At 39.0% G+C, this 20041-nt stretch overlaps 1 protein-coding gene across 13 annotated transcripts in view; it reads right to left on the bottom strand.

Moving 5' to 3' along the window:
- The window catches only part of KIF21A (kinesin family member 21A), an 87241-nt gene that overhangs the window by 1479 nt on the left and 65721 nt on the right, over nt 1–20041 (bottom strand). For 6 of the 13 annotated variants that reach the window (XM_030478668.1, XM_030478670.1, XM_030478671.1 and 3 more), the window contains 10 exons: nt 18830–19047; nt 14584–14694; nt 13807–13935; nt 12264–12302; nt 10131–10267; nt 8264–8444; nt 7750–7914; nt 6948–7065; nt 4873–5043; nt 1810–2009 (listed from right to left, as the gene is read on the bottom strand). In XM_030478668.1, coding sequence (XP_030334528.1) covers nt 1810–2009; nt 4873–5043; nt 6948–7065; nt 7750–7914; nt 8264–8444; nt 10131–10267; nt 12264–12302; nt 13807–13935; nt 14584–14694; nt 18830–19047 — 1469 coding nt within the window. The remainder of the gene's footprint in view (nt 1–1809; nt 2010–4872; nt 5044–6947; nt 7066–7749; nt 7915–8263; nt 8445–10130; nt 10268–12263; nt 12303–13806; nt 13936–14583; nt 14695–18829; nt 19048–20041) is intronic. The other 7 variants (XM_030478672.1, XM_030478681.1, XM_030478675.1 and 4 more) reach the window with 3 other exon arrangements.

Raw genomic sequence — 20041 nt, 5'->3', positions numbered from 1 at the left:
ATTTAAGATTCCCTAACCTTGCCACAGCACTGGCTACTACCTTTAAGCATCTAGACAAATATTAAGATCATATGTCTAAGGAAAGTAAAATCCTACTGTGCTGTTACTTAGTTTTTAAAACACAGCTAATGGTAATAGGCTTAAGTAGACTAACAGAGAACAGCTTCTAGCATGTAACTGTTTGCAACTCAGCAGACCACAGGCAAACAGTCAGTGTACTACAAAATTAGAGAGATAGACTCAACAGGATGAGGCTACTTTCTGACATTAAAAAAAGCGTAAAAAGTTATAACAGGTTAAATTAAACAGGACCTGAAATGTGCTCTGTTTGCACACGAGATGTCAGTCTATGATAAGGTAAAAAAGCACAGAACCACAAGATGATACAAAGTCCTAATTCCCCCCTCCACAAAGAACCCTTTGACTGATGCTGGGAAACATACACCTGTGAGATGGTGTTCAGAAACCCAGGAGAAGCAAGCCATAATTCTGTACTTTTGGCAATAATCATTATTTACACAATTTTAAAGGATGTGTAAGTAAAGTGTCACATGGAATATGTTAAAAACTCTATTAACATAATTAAAAAGTAAAATAGTCTTGTTAAATAGCAATTAATCCTGTGGAAAAAGGAGTAAAAGTTATGAATGTCTCAAACATTGAGTTGTGTGATGAGCAAACATTGACTCACGCTTTCCCTATAACCCCCTCAAAACCAGCCAGGAGGCAGCAGCCAGGACAGACTTTATCACAGTACAGAGGTTTTCTGACTTGTGCCTTCACTTCACTGTAAATTGTGAAGAATACCCTAAGGTCTGTAGACCTTCACCACAAGGTTACAAGTGCCAAAAGGTTGTGATTTTCTTTTGCTGGTAATAAAGAATACATTTCAGGTGCTTGCATGTTCTAAACTTATTTGCCTTATCTTTAGGCAAACAGAGACACAAGCTTTGATGTCTTTACCCCATCTATTAATGCTTAAGCATAAAAATTGCCCACCAAAGGTGGCCACTTTGAAATCCTGCTTTGACTGAGAAAGACTTGTTCTCAATTCAGAAGGCCAGAAGCTTCTGCAGTTGGCACTAGAGGGTAACACAACAGCTTTCTCAGCTCCTGTGCTCAGACTACACCACTAAGTGCAGGAGGCAGCACCAGAGCTAGCTTTCTCCAGAATGAGCCGTTTTTCCTAGTCAAGTCCCCTGAGGTTTCAGCTACTCAATTTGCTCACTTTTAGTGAGGAAGCAAATATTCCAATCAGGGTGTTTAAAGGACAACAGGAAGACTTGCAAAGCTTCTGCTGTATGCCAGCACTTAAAACCAAACAAAAAACCCAACCAAACAAAACCCAACCACATAGCTTTCAGAAAAATTCCCACAGGCCAGGGATCAGTCCTAGCAGTAAACAGCCCAGCTGCAGAGAGAAGCTGGTAAAGTTCTCAGCTATTGCCTAATTCTCCCTGCCATCCAGTGGTCTCCAAACTTCGATCATGCACCCCTACCACTAAAAATTTTTTTGAGCACACACCTCTATGCATATTTATTCACTTGTAAATTACATAAAAGTACTGTTGAATTTCTCATATTTTCTTCCTGCACCTCAATGGATCATATTGCAAATCCCCTGGGGTGCGGGCACCCCACCTTGGAGATCACTGCAGTAGATTAACCACATTTAGGGGCACGGACCGGGTCTCACCATGCTTGCAATAAAGTGACTTACATAACTGAAGCTCTCCTAAGTGCGTTTGTGTAGACAGAATTCTAGCAGAAGCAATGGAAAAGAAAGATTAATGGAGAAGAAAAACTCACTCTGCAGCTGTGAAAATCTGGCTGGAGTTGGTGCAGATTGCATTGATAGGGCTGTCATGTCCCTTCATCTCCCCAATGGGTGCGAAGGTGTCCACATTCCAGAGCTTGAGGGTGCCTCCTCTGCAGCCGCTGAGCAGAACGGGAGCACCAGGTACCAGGCCAAGAGCACACACCCAGTCTTTATGAGCATTAGGAACTTGCTGAAAAAGAGAAGGCAGGCGAGTCTCACAGGGCTGCAAAAGCTTCTAGAGGAATGAGTGCAGAAATGGTAAAATCCCAAATTCCAAGACTGATTCCTGTCCTGCAGCAGATTTGCTACATGACTCTGGGTATATCCCAGGCGTGCCGCTTCTCCTCCTTTAGAGCAAGGAGGGTGCTATCTTCCGTAAGGCTAACTCTGCACCATAAGTTTGTTTCTCTTTATGAAATAGTACTGCAAAACAAGAAGAAAATCCAATATGCACAGCTACCCATGTGGAACAGAAATTAATTTAGGATGATGCTAAATCTGCATATGTTCAAATGCATGTTTGAACATATGGTCTCTGTTTCACGTCTGTCTGTAAACTAACTATAAAACACACAAAAAGAAAATCCAGTACACTGCTCAAAAATACAGCAGGGAGACAGGAACTATAGAAGTATTTGCCTTCCTCCTTTCTTCTTTTCCCATTACACATTATAAATTGATGTTGTGATGTAGCACTTAACAATACATTAATCTTTATCGAGGAAAGACACTCACTGGCATTTTACTATTAATTCAGAAAGCGAAATGCTGCACAGACCAGCTGAGAATAACATCCATTTGGTACCACCACTGGGAAATAATAGCCCAAGTTTGCTGTCTTTTAAGGGGACCAGGAATGACTCTTCTCCAGTTTATTTTGGTAGGAACTGCTTTGCTGCATTTCTCATATTAGGGAGTACACTCAGCTTTCTAGGATCATCATGACATTTTATCTATAACATACACTGCTATCACAACACTGGTGGTCTGGTCCTGCAACACTTCATGAAACTGGGAGGAGGAATGGGTCTTACAAATCTTAATTTTGTCACAGCAGTGTTTTGTGGCTTGGGATGTATTACAGCAAGCGAAGTAAACGATCTCCAAATTCTTCTGAATAGCATGTTAAGCGATTTTCACTAATTACAGAGGATCAGACTTGTTTAACACATGTATGCCAAACCGGAACCTCTGTTGAAATGTTAGCATTTATACTTTCAAGCAGCTCAGCTGTTTCAGGTTTATTTTCCCTCATTCAAAACACTCAAATGTACAGGCCAAAAGAAAGTTGCAACAACAGAAATTCTGTCTGGATATGAGTGTAGGGGGGAATTCATAGAAGAGTAGTTTAAGGAGTGCAATGGGTCACCCAGGGCAGCTCTGCAATCTGCAACCTTGGAGATTTTGAAGACTCAGCTGGGCAAGGCCTTGAGTAACCAGACCTAACTACAGAGTCAGCCTTGCTTGGACCAGCTTTGCACTGTGACCTCCAGTGGACCCATTCATCCTGAATTACCCCCAAAAGTAACCACTTCTCTTCATTTCCTAGAAAGACAGTGAATAAAAATTATATTGTTTTGTCAAATGCTTTAGTCTCTCCACCCTGAAAAACATGCACTTTGTAGAAATAAGAAGGAAGCTTGAGATCATTTTTGTTAAGCTCTACTTTTAAAACCAACAAACAGGGGAACATGAAGTATAGAACTCATGAAATGCACATACACCAAAAGAAAAATAAGGAATACAGCTAGTCCACTGATACATACTACTTCACCCCACCCCTGTATTCTTTCTGGTGTTAAATTAACTGCAATGGCAAAAGTGCATATTGCATAAAATTTTAATGAGCCTAAAATGCAAGAGTGAAGACACTTCTTAAAACTTCAATAAAGTCATTCTGAGAATACAAAATGTTTCCTGTTTCTATGCTCCTGCTGTTTTTTCTAACAAGCTGCTTAATACATTTCCCTAGACATGTAAGGGGGAAGATGTCCCAATACGACCGAGTGAACATTTTCTGCAAGAAGCTGGATTTCTGAATCCTTATTTTAAATGTGAAGTCTTAGTAGTATTCTGAAAAGGAACTGACACTTGATTGGGCAATTCTGAAAGAAGGTCCAGAAAGTCTTGTGTATTTATGGAATACTAAGTATGCCCATAAAGAACTTATATAAGGTGACCAGTCCATTATTCTCTCATGTCTCAAAACTTTAATATTCTATTTGTTTCCTTGCTATCAGTCTGTACATTAAATGCACAAAAAGACATGCTCTTCCTCCCTCCAGAAATTATTAAATGATTGGTATCTAATCAAACCTTTGCAAAAACAACAGTATTTTCTGGTATTTGTTTTCTGCCTTCCATTTCTCAGACAGTCTCACATAACTGTCTCTCTACCTCAACCACCTCCCACAAGACCTAAAATAAGAGACTGGCTTATAGCAAGTAGCCAAAAAAAATCAAAGTTCTCCATGTCAAACAAATTACAATGAACTTTGAAGTTTCCCTGGATGTGAGGTCCTTCTTGCCACACATCCCTCTTTTATTTCCCCAGTGAAAGCTTACAGCAAATATGTTCTAACAGCAAACATTGTTTTGTGCATGTTCTATACACTACATAGCAAAAGGCTGGGTGGAGTGAGGTAGGTTGTAAACCCACTTCACAAGAAAACATTGTCAAGCATTGTTTGTCATTAATGAGTTCCCAGTCCAAAATTCACCAACTTGTCAACGACAAGGATGACACCCAATGGTTCCAATCACAGGGGAGGCAAAGTGCTGGCTGCATTCCAAAGCAAAAAAACCAAAACCCACAGCCCTCCACTTGAGCTCTGAATATAACCACTTCATGAGAATTTCCTCATGCTACATATACTGAAAATAAAAGCAACTGCATTCTACTGTAAAGATCAAGTACGTTATTGATTTCTTTCTTAGTGCTCTGTGCCTTTCCTATTAAAAACATCAGTACCTAAAGCGAACAGTCATTACACAGCCTGAAAACAGTTGTACAGCAGGACTGTCACATTAGCCGCATGATTTTTTTGCATTACCTGAAGAAGGTCTTTTTGAGCCAAATCCCATTTCTTAATGCCATTATCTCTGGATCCACTAAAAAGGTTGTCTCCCATAATAGCAAGCGCCTCAATGCCATCATAATGAGGAGGTTCAAAATTGTGTGTAGGACTTACGCTTCCAAGAGCCCCTTCGGTCACATCAAACATCTAAAATAAATAAATACAAGATCAAATATGTTAAGCAAACTTATCTGCCATCTAACCAGCTTGGAAATCATGCAGTGAATAACTTCTGGGGGAAAACTTCTTACAGACCACTGTATCATGATGTATATTTGACAGAACTTATCTATAAGAACCACTCCTTTCTCATCTTCTACCTCTTGTCTGAAGCAGGAATTCTTCACTGACTTCAGAAAAGACTGCACTGGGAAGAACTGCTACTATTTGATTATTAAATCTTCACAATATCTTCACAAGGAAGAGCCTATATATACATTGTGTGGTGGGCTAGAGAAACAAAGCTCGTGTGGTTGTGGGAAACATGACTTACTCTGGGAGAATTGCACAGGCAGCTGCGGGAAGAGGGATTAATATATTTTTCTGGACAAGGTGTTCTGGCAAGGGTTACATACCATTACATGCTGATACTTTCCATGGACTAGATATACCTCTCTCCTTGCATGTGCTCCAAGAATGGAGTCAAGTGAGGCCATTTTAACTATTTAAGGAATGATCAGGTCTTTGTCCCTAGGGCAGCAGTGTAAGCAACCCTGTTTCATTTTGCATTGTAGGGAGCCAGAACACCACCAGTTAGACTGAGCTGAGAAGGAAAAGGTGAGCAGTAACTTATTAAACCACTACCTCTGTTTCACAAGCAAATGTCAGACTTCATCCCCTATTATTTGCTCTTCATTGACCTTTTAAAATGTATAAGCTTGGCAGTAAAAAAGGGACAGCTTGGTAGTGTAAAAGAATACCTTAGGTGAGTTAAAGGTATTTGAAAAGTTACTGCAGTCAATTAACATGCATCAGTTCCAGTTGTAAGAAAAATCTTCAATGATGCATCAGAAAAATCAAGCACTTTGACAGAGCAAATGAATATTCCTGGCTCAGGTGACATGAGAGTAGCTTCCCGTGGCAGGGGAAAGTATCTGTGACCAGACCTACTACCTGCAGTGGACCTACCCATGTGGAGAAGTACTAAGAATTCCCCAACTGCTGCTCTGACCACGCACATACAGATCTTTTGTGCTACCCAAAGTGGCCTGACAATTCTGGAGGCATTCACCTTGCGGAACAACCATTACTGTGCCACACATACACATGGATAGAATATCTGTGGATATTCTAGTGGTGTTAGTCAAGAGGCAGATGGCCTCATGAAGATTTCTGTAGCCTGCCGACAGTGAGGGAGCAAGAATGGCAGATAAACCCCTCTGCTGACAGCTACGTTTTCCAAAAGCCCCTCTACCTATTGCTTGTCACATGAGCTGGTAGCATGACAAACTTGCATTTTGTGATCACATCATGTGCCCCCACTGAAGGCCTACACTCATTACTGTGCCAGGATAGCAGCTCTTACCTAACCCAATATTCTGAACTGTGCAGGGAAGTAATTATTAGAGTGCCTCATCAGACACATTGGCTGGATATACTGACCTCTCTCTCCTTCCCCACTTAAGCAAGAGCCTGGGCTAGACCCTCAGACCCTCTTCTGCGGGGAGCAGTGTCTCTGCTGAAGAAATTAGGTCTGTACTCCAAAACAGAGGCATTGACTTAAAATACTTTCAAGAGCTAAATGTTGCTTAAAAGTAGATGTTATGAATATTTTTACAAAACTTAATATACCTGATGTCCAACTTACTGGGGATTAAGAAAAAGTTTAACTACAGACAAGCATCTACCCATGTTCCACCATGAAAGAAAAGCAGCACTGAAGTGGTAAGCATTTAGGAAGTCTGAACATTATTCATAATCTCTAACTGATGAAAGAATTTCCATCTTGGCTATCATATTTCAGATATGGAGATGTGAGTCACTTCTGCTGAGGTCTGCATCCCATGCTGATGTGAAGACTTAAAATAAATAAGTAAATGCTAATGGTTTACCTTTATATAATGATCCTTTGAACCAGTGACAATAAGATCTTGTCCATTGGAAATTCGATCTACAGTAAGGCACATAACAGGACCCTGGTGACCAGTTAGCTTTCCTGTAGACTGAAATCTTCGAGGATAAGGGGAAGAAATGAGGATTTGTTATTTTTTTCCCATATATCCAATACAGTCTATAGCATGGTTTCTACCAGAAAGGATCTGTTTTTCCTTATGTCTTCTGCTCATTCTCTGGTTTACATACCCCCTATTGCTCATACCTATGGGTGTTAAATTTAATGTTAAATGTAAACAAAAGCTTCTACTTATGTAAAATAATAATTACAAAATTTACTTTTAAAGATAAATCACACCCCTCAAAGTATTTTCTGTATTCTGAACGCACCCTTCGGGTGCGGGTTCTGCTTGGAAAACTGCTGTTATAGTGTGGCTATCATAGCCCCACATTATATTACATTACATCAATTGGCTTTCATCATTTCATCAACAATTACTAGCCAGGATTCATGCATCCATCACCTTACAAGAGCCCGTTTAACAAAATTGTGGTTTTCCAATAATTTTTCTGAAACAATTCACCATAACCTTAATGCATGAGGAAATCATGAGCACCTCCATTATCTCAGTAACCATGATGGCATGGATTAGTTGATCCATGTCTTGACCATATTTTGCCAAGGTTACAGACATTACCATAAACAGGAAACACTTCATTCGCTGTTTCACATGCACTAATTTTGTTTCATATGTACATGTAACCACCTCCAGAACAGTCTCTTCTGCTTGTATTCAGTACCTTTTCAGGTCCCACATCCTCACTGAGTTCCCAGCAGCTGCATAGAGGAATGTGCCAGTTGGATTTAGTGCAATCTGATTGATCTGGTTCTCTCCAGCTGGGATAGTGACTGTTCTGTTAGTACTTCCTGAACACACATCACCAGGCATTGCTTGGCCTGAAGACCTGAGTACGGGGAGGAATGACGAAATGAAAAACAAAACCCCTATATTTTGTCCTCCCTGCTTCACATACTGTTTAAAAACAAACCTATTTACCTGAGCAAAAACGCTGTAAGCCAATTATGAATACTGAACATTTGATAAAACACTATATGCATGAATGTAAATTGGCTTGTGTTTCCATATATTACCAATGCACCATACAGACTAAGGCTGAACATGCAAAGAAAGCTTCTAGCCCCAACAAACAGTGTATTTAAATTACACTGTGCTGCACTATTAAATTAAATCTAATATTTATCTAAAATTAAGACTCATTTGAACTCTTTGCATTTGAGGTGTAGCATACTCACGTCAATGTCCGAATGCACTTAGCAGAATCTCTGATGTCCCACACCTTGATATAGGAGGTTGAGACTGTGAAGACGAGGCTAGTGTAGTTGCAATATTTTATAGAAACAACATTATTTGGATGACCCCCTAGAGACATAATCTCTTGTCCAGTTACCAAATTCCAGACTTTACAGGTACGATCTATTAAGAGACAAACAAGGGGAAAAAAAAAAAATAAATTCCATCTCAAGGAAAGTGAAGATACAGACAGTTTAGAGGCTGTGAAGTTTGGATGATGACAGATCAGGAGAAGAACCCAATTTTTAGAAGAATTCTTCATCAATAGCATAGCTGAGGAGGGTTTTTGAGGCTTAGCATGACAGTACTAACTGCCACAACAAAACTACGACGGTGAGAAGTGATCCGAACTATTTGGTGCTTTAGGAGCCTCTGAAAATACCAGAAAAAGTGCTTTAGTCACAGTACTCATTCACTAGCAAAGGAATTTAAATACTGCAACCTTTTGTGTACCAAAATCCCAAATGCATGGAAGTTTTCAAGAATTTTGCAACACGAAGAGCACAGGAAACTCGCCTTCTACCATATCTGCACCACTCCACATGTTTTAGAAGTACATTTTTACTGGAATAATTACTAGGAGGATGAAGAGAAAAATCAACTAAGCAACATTTACTGAAATTAAATATACATGTCCTTTTTTGCATTTGTATACACTTGCACAAATGCTGAAATGTTGGCTTCAAACTTGCAAGACCAAAAGTTTTCCAACATTATAAGAGTGCGTCTTGGTATTTTTAACAGCCAACTAGCAGAATAACCACAGAGAGAGTACCTAAATATTAGCAGTGGAAAACCCACATCTGATGGGGTTATCTCTATGTTAATACAGGGATAAAAAGGATACCCTGAAATTTCAGAGTTTATCCATTATGTGAACTAGTGAAAAGGAGAGTCTCCCTATCAGTAGGTGTTAACTTCTCCCCAGCCACAATTCCACCTTAGCTTTGATACTTCAGGAAAGAAAAAAAAAAAGAAACCAAACAAGTAATCTCAGATTACCACACAGGTTCTATTTGGGAGAAAATGAGTCTGCTATAGTTTCAGCTGCATGATTAACAATACAGCAAGTCTTTTACCATAAGTCCCTTATATGAAAAGGCCCAGAGAAAAAGAAGAGAACACAAAAATCACTTTTTGGGTGATATGAAAAGTAACTATTGATGTCTGGTTATGTTATCTTCAAGCCAAACTGAGTGATTACAAAAGAAAGCCTCCAAAGACAGGAGGAAAATGTTTTTTTCCAAAACACTCTTTCTAGTAGCTGGAAGAGTTCATAGATTGGTTGATCCATTCAGTAACGAATTTAGCGACTACTAAAAATCCAGTCCCTCCCATAACAGCCAGTTACATCCACAAGAGACAGGCAACGAGATGCACAAGAGAAGCAGATAACATCCTTAGCTCTGCTTGAAGAAACTATGCCATGAAGACTATTCAAGCTCCATAGGTAGCACAGCCAAAGATGTGCTAATTCCAACCTCTAACCCTACCCTGAGGCTATTACTTTGCATTGCATGTCATGTGTGCATGTGTTACCACAATTGGTTTTCATCATATCACTCAACAAATGTTAATGTTACTCTTGACAATTACTTTTTCCATTACAACTAAACAGCCAAATACTACACATTGGAATTAAAAACCTGTAGGTAATTACTGTAAATCCTTCTTCAGCTTATGTTGCAAAACAGATCCTCACAATTTTTCACTGTGTTTACAGCCTAAGCACAAACTGAGAATTTCAAAATACCCCAAGCTGTCAAAGCAACTTTTGAAGCCAGTATGGATGCATACAGCTTGCCTAACCTTTAGATCCAGTGAAGAGAAGATCATCAGTTGCGTCAACACAAAGCACAGCCTTGGTATGTCCTTCAGCTGTATAGATACATTGAAGTGGGGATGATCGGATGCATTTTGAGGCAGGGAATGGGTTAATTACCCCCCTAAAGAAAAAAAAGAGAATGTGAATTTGGTATGGTAACAGACACAGATAAAATTAATTTACTTAAATGTAGGGGGGAAAAAAAAAAAAATCTAATTTTCTTACATGTGAGAGCGGGACAGCTGAATGCATTTCATGAATTAAGTAAGGATTTTTACTGTTTAGCTTCAACAAGTATCAACTCTGGACTATCAGTGAAAGGAAATCACATACAAAAATGAACAAATGAAAAGACAAGATGCTGAATGCTGGGTATATAGGAAACTGTTATGCTGAAAAATCCAGGATGCCTAAAGCTCCTGGATGCCTAGGACCACCCTTAAGACTGCAGATTGCATAAAGACATCTTAGTCTAAATAGCACGTTGAAAAATGAAGCAAATATGATGTATGCTGCTAATTCCAAACTCAGCAGTCACATCACATCAACTGCCTTCTGTGGGCAGGCTTGGAGAACTGCTGCTGATTTGTGTGCCTGAGAGAGGTTCCTACTGCACCCCATACACAACTTCACATTTGTACTCAAATGGCTGAAAGAGAGTATGGCTGGAGTACAGATACCCCAGAGGAATCATTCTGAGGATTTGCAGCTAGTTCTGCGGTGATGACAAAAGACCAACTCAGCCTGAAAAAATTAATCACAGTTCATCACCAAACAGGAATTATTAGCAGTCTAAAATCTCATGCATACAACTGCACACACAGAGACCCCATTAATTTCTGTGAAGTGTAGAAAAGCCTCAGGGTAATGCCCAAAACATGCAACGCAATGCTGTGACCTGACCAGCTTGCAGTTAAGACTCACTGTCATGCTCTTCTGGGGATTACACACACAACTATGAAGAAAAAGATCTAAGTCATAGCCCTATGTCAAAAAAAAAATGAGTGTCAGATGCTTTAGGAAAATGTAAAACATCCATAATATTGCCCCGAAGCTTGCTATAGGAAGGAAAATGCCCTTCATGATACTAACTCTGTCACAATTAGCTAGTTTGTCTAGTAGTCTTAGAAATTATTATTTTACACATTTTTACTGCTCAGGAGATCTTCATTCATATAATTCATTACTCCTCTGCAATCCTTTTATAGCTTTTGTTAATATTAACATTGCCTTAAATTGTTTGACATTAACTTCCTCATTTTGGAAAGGTATTCACCTTTCGATCTGCACCTTTTTATGTTTTCAAGAGTACAGGTACAATTTAATTTAGGTCTCTATACTTTGTTTTCTAACATCACACAAAACTAATATGTTTTTCTCTGTAATACTCCCCAGTGGACCATGCTGCCTGTACAGTGAGTTATTCCTACTGCTGTCCTCACCCACTCATTCCCTTGACAAGCCACGTAAAACACATGTTCCGGAGCTTTTTATCTACCTATGTGCAGTGCTCTGAAATTCACAGAGAAAAAATCCTATGACTGCTACGATGACCAGAAAAAGCCACCATCACATTACTATTAGCCCTTTCACTGTCCTTCTCTTGATAAACTGATTTTTCACTGAGTACCAAAATCCTAAACCACAGTTAAGGAACACGGGTGGGGATATTTCTCTTAAGCCACTGTGCATTCTGTCAGAAAGACATAATGAGAAACCTACTCATTTTTATTTACACTGGGATTTAATTTTGAGTGACTAAAGCATAGAACTGAACAACAAAAAGAAAGAGAGAAGCATATAAAATCTAAGAAAATGTCTGCTCCTCTTATTTTAAGAAAACAAAGAAAGAATATGTCAAAGGAAAGGTTTACACTATACTTCATTTAAAAAGAAAAAAACCTGACATGCTCACAGCGATAATAAACACCCTAAAAAAAGGAGAGGGGGAAGACATGCTTGACCAAAACGACAAATTGTTAAACTTCTGGGAAAAGCAAAAAGAGATACAATGCACAAGGATCAGGAAAAATCATGCAGCAAAATGAAATTTTCTAAGAACTGGAATAACTTCAATGAGAGATGCCAAGAAAACAGAAAAGAGAAAGAGAGAGTACCTGTGTACCTCCGACAGAGAGGAATCACTTTCATCAGACCTACAATCAACAGTGGTGGAATTGTGAGGAGAAAGAATATAGGTATCAGCAAAGTAACGCCTCCATATGAGAAGAACAAACAGCAGCATGGCCAATTCAGAAAAGCAATGCAAATCCACAAACAGTATGCAGCATTGCTCAGGGTATACCTTAAACCCATGATAATATGGAAAGGGCGGAATAATAATGTTAAAATAGCACTCTCAGCAGTAAGTTGCACTGGCAGACTGGCAGACCCCAAGATAAGCAACACCAGCTGAGCCATTTCTTATTTTCCCAACGTTTTCTTACAAAAGGAAAGGCAACGAAGTAAAAGGAGAAGACAAATCCATAATTTAACCTCCATAACATAGTGCTTGTTGAAAATATCAAAAGGAAAAAAATTCTGAACATCAATGCCTGTTAAATGTAGAAGAAACATTTAAAATGTTAATAATAAAAATATAAGTATACATATTAATAGCCCACTGGAATAAGATGAGTGACTTGCAAACATTCCTTCGTTCAAAGTCCTTCACCTCTCATTTTCAAAACCATTTAAAAATAAGAACCAAGAAAACATGCAACACGGAAAAATTCCCCCCCAGACATGAACATTTGCAGTATGTCTCAAGATGTCCTTCCCTTCCAACGCAAATCAAACAGATTCAGCAGTTTCAATTTGACTTCAAAGTCAGTCCAGAGAAAATGAAAAGGGTTAGGTGGGAGTTAGCGATAAGAAAGGTGTCATAGCTAAGATAAAGAAGTTACAAGCACAGTTAAACCACTGAAAGCCTTGCAAGCTACTGCTGGGTATGTGGTGACTCTGTAGACCACTGGAAAATAACAAAGTTTTATAAAAAACAATGGAAGACAAGATCAATGACTTGTCTTGCCATGGTCAGAACTACAGGTTTATTCTGTCTGAGTTGCAGTTCACAAGTGCCGCATGACACCAGTATCAGTACTGAAACCTGTAATAAGGATTTTGCTGCAGTCAAGTCCACTGCAATTTGGGGTAAGATTCCTAATAGATGCCTAACACGCAAGAAAAGTGAGCTGCTCTTCTTCTAAACAAGATATGACCTCCTCAAGTCAATCTGTTCAATAATTTGGATAATTTCTAAACAATTGTGTTCTAGCCATTTCAACGTCCCATCCTCCAGGTGCTGTTGTGACAGCACTTGGAGCAATGCTGGAGTAACTGAGTAACTCTCAAAAGCACCATTTCATAAATGGTCAGCTAAATCCTGTTTCGAAGTGTAAACACAGAAATACACATACAGCTAAGAATTCTACTGTTCTTTTCTATTTGGGATTTAAAACTACAACTATCAGGTGTAGCCTAGAAAACAGGAAACAAGGTTCAGCAGGAAATTGCTTTTCTTGAATTTTTACAATGGTTCCATGGAAGTTTAAAGTATTTTCTTTGAAAGCTACACAAAACCACAAGAAATGTCTCCTCCTGTCTTGCAGAAGAAGGGCAATTCCCTGGTTGGGGGCTGAGGCTTCCCTCTTGACTTACTTATCCTGCTGAACTGATGTGTTTCCCTGAGAAACAGTAAGACGACTAAAAACATTCATTTCATTACGGGGCCGGCTTGGTGGGGAAGTAGGAGGTGACAGACTAGCCTCTGGGGCTCCAGAATCTGAGCTACAAGAAAAAAAGAACATCTTCTTTAACAGGTTATGAATCGTTAGAGAAGTTAAATGCAACATGCCCCAAAAGTTAGATGCTTTTAAGCAGATAAATAAAATTATAATGCTAGCTACAGACATTTCCCAGAGAAGGCAATAAACTTAAAGACTACAAACTGCTGCAGAGTGCAAGGTGGCACAATGTTCAAAGTTTAAGTGCTAACAGTGATAGCTCCAGGCAGAAAACACACGTGACACATATGTAAAATGAATTCTTATAAAACTGCAGTTTCTTGGAGAAATTGATGAGTCTCATTTAAAGGGGGGAAAAAAAAAGTCATTTGCAAATGCTCCAAAGGACAATTTCACAGGGCTCTGCTCCTGAGCTATTCTGTACAGAAAAATATTCTTGGAAAATAAAACCCAAAAAACATGCAAACAAAACAAAACAACAACCACCAAAAAAAAAAAAAAGCCACCAAAAAGAAAAAAAACCAAACCACAAACGAAACCAAAAACCCAAAACCACACAGAAGTTGGGCAGTAATTTCACTGCCAACAATAAAAACTGTTCAAAACTAAATAAATAAAAAAATAGAGATTTCAATAAAATATACCCAAGGCTTAAATTATGTCAGAGAAAATAAGTTTAAAAGAATCTTACAGTTTTTGTTCTTTTGTCTTTGTCTTTTCCATTGTTTTTTCATAGGCTTTTCTCTTTGCTAAAGGTGAAGGCTCAGGCATCTTCTTCTCTGACAGAGATGGCTGCCTAGAACTAAAGTAAGAGTAATCATTAACTTACTTCAAAGCCCTTTACAAACTTGCTTTTCTTACGTTAGCTGTCATTCTGACATTTGAAATCTTGCAGAATGTGCTTAACCTATTATTGTCTCTCTTGAATCTGTGGACTCTAAAGTTGTTTTCACATTTTAACATAACAATACACCAAGTTTATTAATGTTCACAGTTCATCCACATACTGAATATGAAAAGAAGATCTACTAGTTTAATAATAAGAGAGACCAACTAGAAGAAACAGCAGAAATGCATCTCAAATTAAGACCACAGAGAAAGGAAGATCTGACTAAGATCTAAAATTTCAGATTCTGTCACTTTCATCTACAATAGACCACTTAGAGTCATGAAGAACACAGAAATCACAATGACTCTTACATATGGACTGGGCTTTGAGGAACCTGCTCTAGTGAAAGGTGTCCCTGACGATAGCAGGGGGATTGGAACTACTTGATCTCTAAGGTCCCTTCCAACCCAAACTATTCTATGATTTTATGATATGAATTAAACCTTGCATTAACATATTCATGTTTCAATATCAAATTCTAAATTAGGAACTGAGAAAAAGCATTTCCTATTGACAGCCTGACTGTTATAACATTGCTTCTCTTTGTTTCCTGTTCCCTTCTTTCTTGCTTTGCATCCCCTCCTTTGTCTCCTGTTCCCTTCTTCCTTGCTTTGCATCCCCTCCTTTGTCTCTCTAGTTCTTGCCCTGATATAATTCCAGTTCACAGTCACTGTGTTCTTTCTCACAACCTGTTACTCCCCATTAAAAACAGCAAAAAGGTCAAGAGTGCAATATTAATGCTGACACCCAAATGTAATCATTTCACCACAGTCAGATTTAAAAATAATAATAAGGGAATCTGGATGGTCTCTACTGTTCTGAACTCCTGCTTCTCACTAGTGGGCAATTCAAAAAGCAGTATTTCCTTTTGGGTTTTTTTTGTTTTTATTTTCATGTTCTTAGAAGGTGTTTCCATAAAGATAAGGTCCATATAAGGACCAGAAAGCGCTTTTGTGCCACATAACCTTATTAAACAAAGTTTAGTTGGTAGGCCACCTGCCTAATGCAGTCGCCAGGATCTGGTCTCAGAGCGTTACTGGCTTTGGATGTACATAGCTGCATCGTCTCTACATGCATAAAGCTGTACCAGTTTCCCTGGAGAGGAAGTCTGTGCTATAAAAAATCCACCTGGGGACTGGCATGCAAAATAACATGATTTAACAAGGACAGCACAACCAAGAACAGCTATTTGAGTCAAGCAGCTGACACTGACTGTCTCAAGCTATCACACACACACTGAACACAAACTGTAGTTTGAAGGTGAAGGTCCTACCTGTAAGGACTGGTGCCAAGAATTGTACCCAAGTGCAGACCCTAGAGCTCCCTCTGGGTCTTTTAAGACACAGGAAAAGGAGGACAAGCAATAACCTGTCTGGTTTTGCACAAAAGCCTGGCAGTTAAACTACACAAAAAGAAGAGAAGGTGGGTTCAATTCCCTCCTCAAGGTCAGAGCACCAATTTCTGTGCAGGGGTCCCTCACCGCTAGGCAAATTCTGCAAAGACAAAAAGAGGTGGCACATGACACACTCCCTCCCTCTCTTTATGCTGGACCAGTATGCATTTAAGAATGCAAAAGTCCTGGGGTCACAAGGCAAATCCTATGATGAGCCTGATAGCTAGACCTTTCAGTAAGGATGACAAACGGGTTACAGTCTCCACTGCCATGGTTGCCTATGTGACTACTGCGTAGCTACTAGATTAAATAAACCACACCAGAAATCAGAACCCAAGTTCCTCTGCCTCACACCAACATCCTGCATACTGAGACATGGACCCAGCTCCCTCTTGCTCCCTTTCCATCTGCCTGTTGAGTCTTCCATCTTTGATTCCACAGTGGCACATCCTCAGAAGAAGGTATAAAGAGCATATTTGTATTAGGAATTCTATTTGAAAGCCTGGAAATGCAGGTATTATAAAAATGCAGCAGTCTTGCTGGAACGAACTTCCTAAACATACGTTTAAGACACAGATCTAATTAAAAGCTTCCATGCCCTTTTAGATTTCCCAGGATATCAGACATCTGAACAGAGCTGGCACAAGACCTGCAGGAGACCACTCTACTTTGAAAAGGATGTTGTAAATGAGTTGAGCATATCAAAGAACAGCATTAGCCAGCTTTGTAAAGAGAATTCCAACCAAACTACCTGTTGCCCACAGGCATTTCTGAATCACCACAGATCTGAGAAAACTGAGGGGTTTCCAGAGTAGAGTAGTTTGTACGTATTGTGACACCTAGATTTGCACCTAAGCATATCATTAATTTGGAGCTTTAAGAATACGTATTTTGGATCACTGTTACTGCTTCTACATCCCCAAATGCCACTCAAGTGGCACAAGGCAGATAATGTTTATGGCAGATAAGACCACAATCAGCTCCAGAAGAACGTATTTCATTACAAGAGAGATGATGGCACTACAGGCCCGAAGAGGAAGGCCAGATGGCTCACGAAGAAAACATTTCTTCCAACAATGACCAGTGAACAGCAAAAATGGCAGTACTGTAAGAGGTATACCGAGTTCTAGTTTTGAAAAAGGATCTTAGTTACAGGGAGGAAGTCACTGCAGACTGATTGTGGGAATTTTTGATGGCTTATCTGCTAAAACGTGATCAGTAACAAGCCAAAATATGTGAGGCTTACTGCTGACTGATTTATTGACAGTGTGTAACTCTCTAATGCTCACAGAATACAGCTTTGGGAAAATCCTGGTTTGCCTCATTACTGGCTAACTTTCATAAACGGATACATTCTAGAAGACAGAGTGAGGCAAAAGTTCGTATTACCTGAGTCTTGGACGCCAGGTCAAAACACTTGATGTTTTAAATCTTGAAGCTTCAAAAGTCTCTAGCAATCTTACACTAACTGCTAAAACAAGCAGATCTCTCCACCTATCCTCACCCCCAGGAGCATTCTTTCCAAGCAGATTCTACGTGTAAAATGCACTGAAGCCATCAGCATGGGTTAATATTGCTGTCAGCAGTGTTTTACAGTTCATGATTGCCACCTCAAGCACATGCTAGAAATACATAGTAAAAATAATATGAATTGCAAACATATATTAGATGGAGACTGCTATAAAAATATTATGCAAGTAGGACAGATGGACAGTAAAAGATGCCTAATTCCAGAATCTGTAACATGAAGATAGCTATGGGATACAATTTTTCCACATCACTGAATGTGGAAAGCACATTCAGTTTACACAAGAGTTTGTGCAATATAGGAACTAGTACCTAAAAAGCCAAGAAAAAGGTTTTTAGCAGTGAATGGCTAATAACCAACAATGATCTTGGCAGAAAGAACAGCAAGAGTAAGTGAAAAAAGAGAGCACATGTGAGTGAGACCTACTGCCCCCAAATATAGAAAAATAATATTTTCATTCTATTTGTCATCAAGTAATACTTTTAATTAGTAAACTGTTCTGCAGGCAAAAGTGCAACCTGCAAGTAGAAAGGATTTTTGAGGATTCATAATATCCAACATGTTTCTTTCAAGTTTACACTTGTATGCTCTATTGTTGTATAGACTTCTTCAATTTAAGCATGGTCCACATAAGATGACCCACCGGAAGATTTTGCCTAATAGTTAGGACCATATACAGATATTATTACTACATTATATAAAGCTTTGAGTTTGGAGAGGAGGTGTTGGGTTTGATTTTTTTTTTTCCCTTATCTCTCTACTGTTCTAATCAGATTCTCACTACCTCCCTCAAGTGTGCATTTCTCAATAGCACTAATAAAGCAACATATCCAAAGTACTAGGTGGGGTTTTCCCACTACTTAGAAACAGGGCTACAACAATTTTACTATGACAAAGCAACTTAACAGAAAGCGTATCTTCAGTAAGAAGCATGTTGCAACAGTGCAGTTATGCTTTCTAGAGCAGTGATGGTAGAAAAGAAGGAGGAGCTTTGTGAGTATTATTTAGTTAGCTTCAAGAATATCAACCTCCTTTGTAAAGTTAAAATAATAGATTACAAGAAATTGGCAACATGCTTTTTTTTTTTTTAAAGCAAAGAATAATTAGTACAGCATGGCCAGACTTACATGCTGCCTATCTTAGAAGGTAAGCCAGATGGCGGGGGAATAGATTCTCTGTCCCTAGCAGAAGTATCATTTGTGTCAGCAGCCATTCCACTTTCTTGGTTTTCTGCAACTGATGCAAGAGGGCCAGCCGAAGTAGAGTCTGCAGCACTGATGTCAGAGACTAGATCACTGCTGTCTGCATACAGCAACTCCATCTGCGTTGTGGTCCTCCGACGGGCCTGGAGACAAATAAAAACCAAGTTGCAACTTGAACATTTCATGGTATGTGTCAAGAGTGCTACATTTAAGCTTAATCATTAGCTGGTAATGAGCATCCCTCTCAATCACCTGGCAACTACCTTTGGAAATTAAATCAAGGAGCTCACTTCTACTCTTTGGCAACAATTTCATAGGAGGCAAGTCAAATTCAACAGCACTAAACACTGATTTGACAACTGGTTTCCCAGAATATCCTTTCGACCAGCTACAAGTGCAGGTCAATACTACAGGAGTACAATATTATTTTACTATTTATCCAAATGAATTTTGAATTAAAGGTTTATCCAAGTGAAGTGTAATATAATAGGAATAACGCAAAATGTAAATTTAAATAGCTACCATTATATTGGTGTAACTTTTCAACCCAAAGCTGCTTCTGATATATAAACTCTGCTTCTTAGTTAATTTATATCACTTCAAAAGTAGTTTAAGCCAACATGAATTAAGGCTTGCTCAGCATTTCAACAATTTTAAAACACAAAACCCTCACAAAAGAGCCATGCTTTGTGCAACACAGTCATTCTTAACAAACTGATCATACATGTTAGGTGTGAAGATGCTGTGAAATTAAGATCTATTCCTCAGAGAAAGAACAATCTTTGGGGAAGACAAAGGTCTAGTTTGAACAGAACCATTACAAAAATGACACTTTTATTTTATGCCAGCATTTTCAGACCAAACTCAATTTATCAGCCCAAAGAGCTGCACACTAATAAGCGCTACCAGTAACGCAACAGCCACCTAGAGATAGTACTCCAAAGCCAACTACAGTTAGAAGAGTGGAGGCTAAGCTCCCATGTACTTTGCAAACTTGGTTTATGCTCCTGTGAGCAGAGAAACAAAAAAATCATAGTGAGTGGAAGAATGTGTCTCTTTCCAAAACTGTAAAAATTCAACCACAAAATACTGGAAAAGTGTATTTTTATCATTGCTTCTCAGAGAGCATATTACAGA

The sequence above is a fragment of the Strigops habroptila genome, chromosome 3 (genome assembly GCF_004027225.2).
Source record: "Strigops habroptila isolate Jane chromosome 3, bStrHab1.2.pri, whole genome shotgun sequence".
NCBI lineage: Eukaryota > Metazoa > Chordata > Aves > Psittaciformes > Psittacidae > Strigops > Strigops habroptila.
This window is presented reverse-complemented; position numbering and strand designations above follow the sequence as displayed.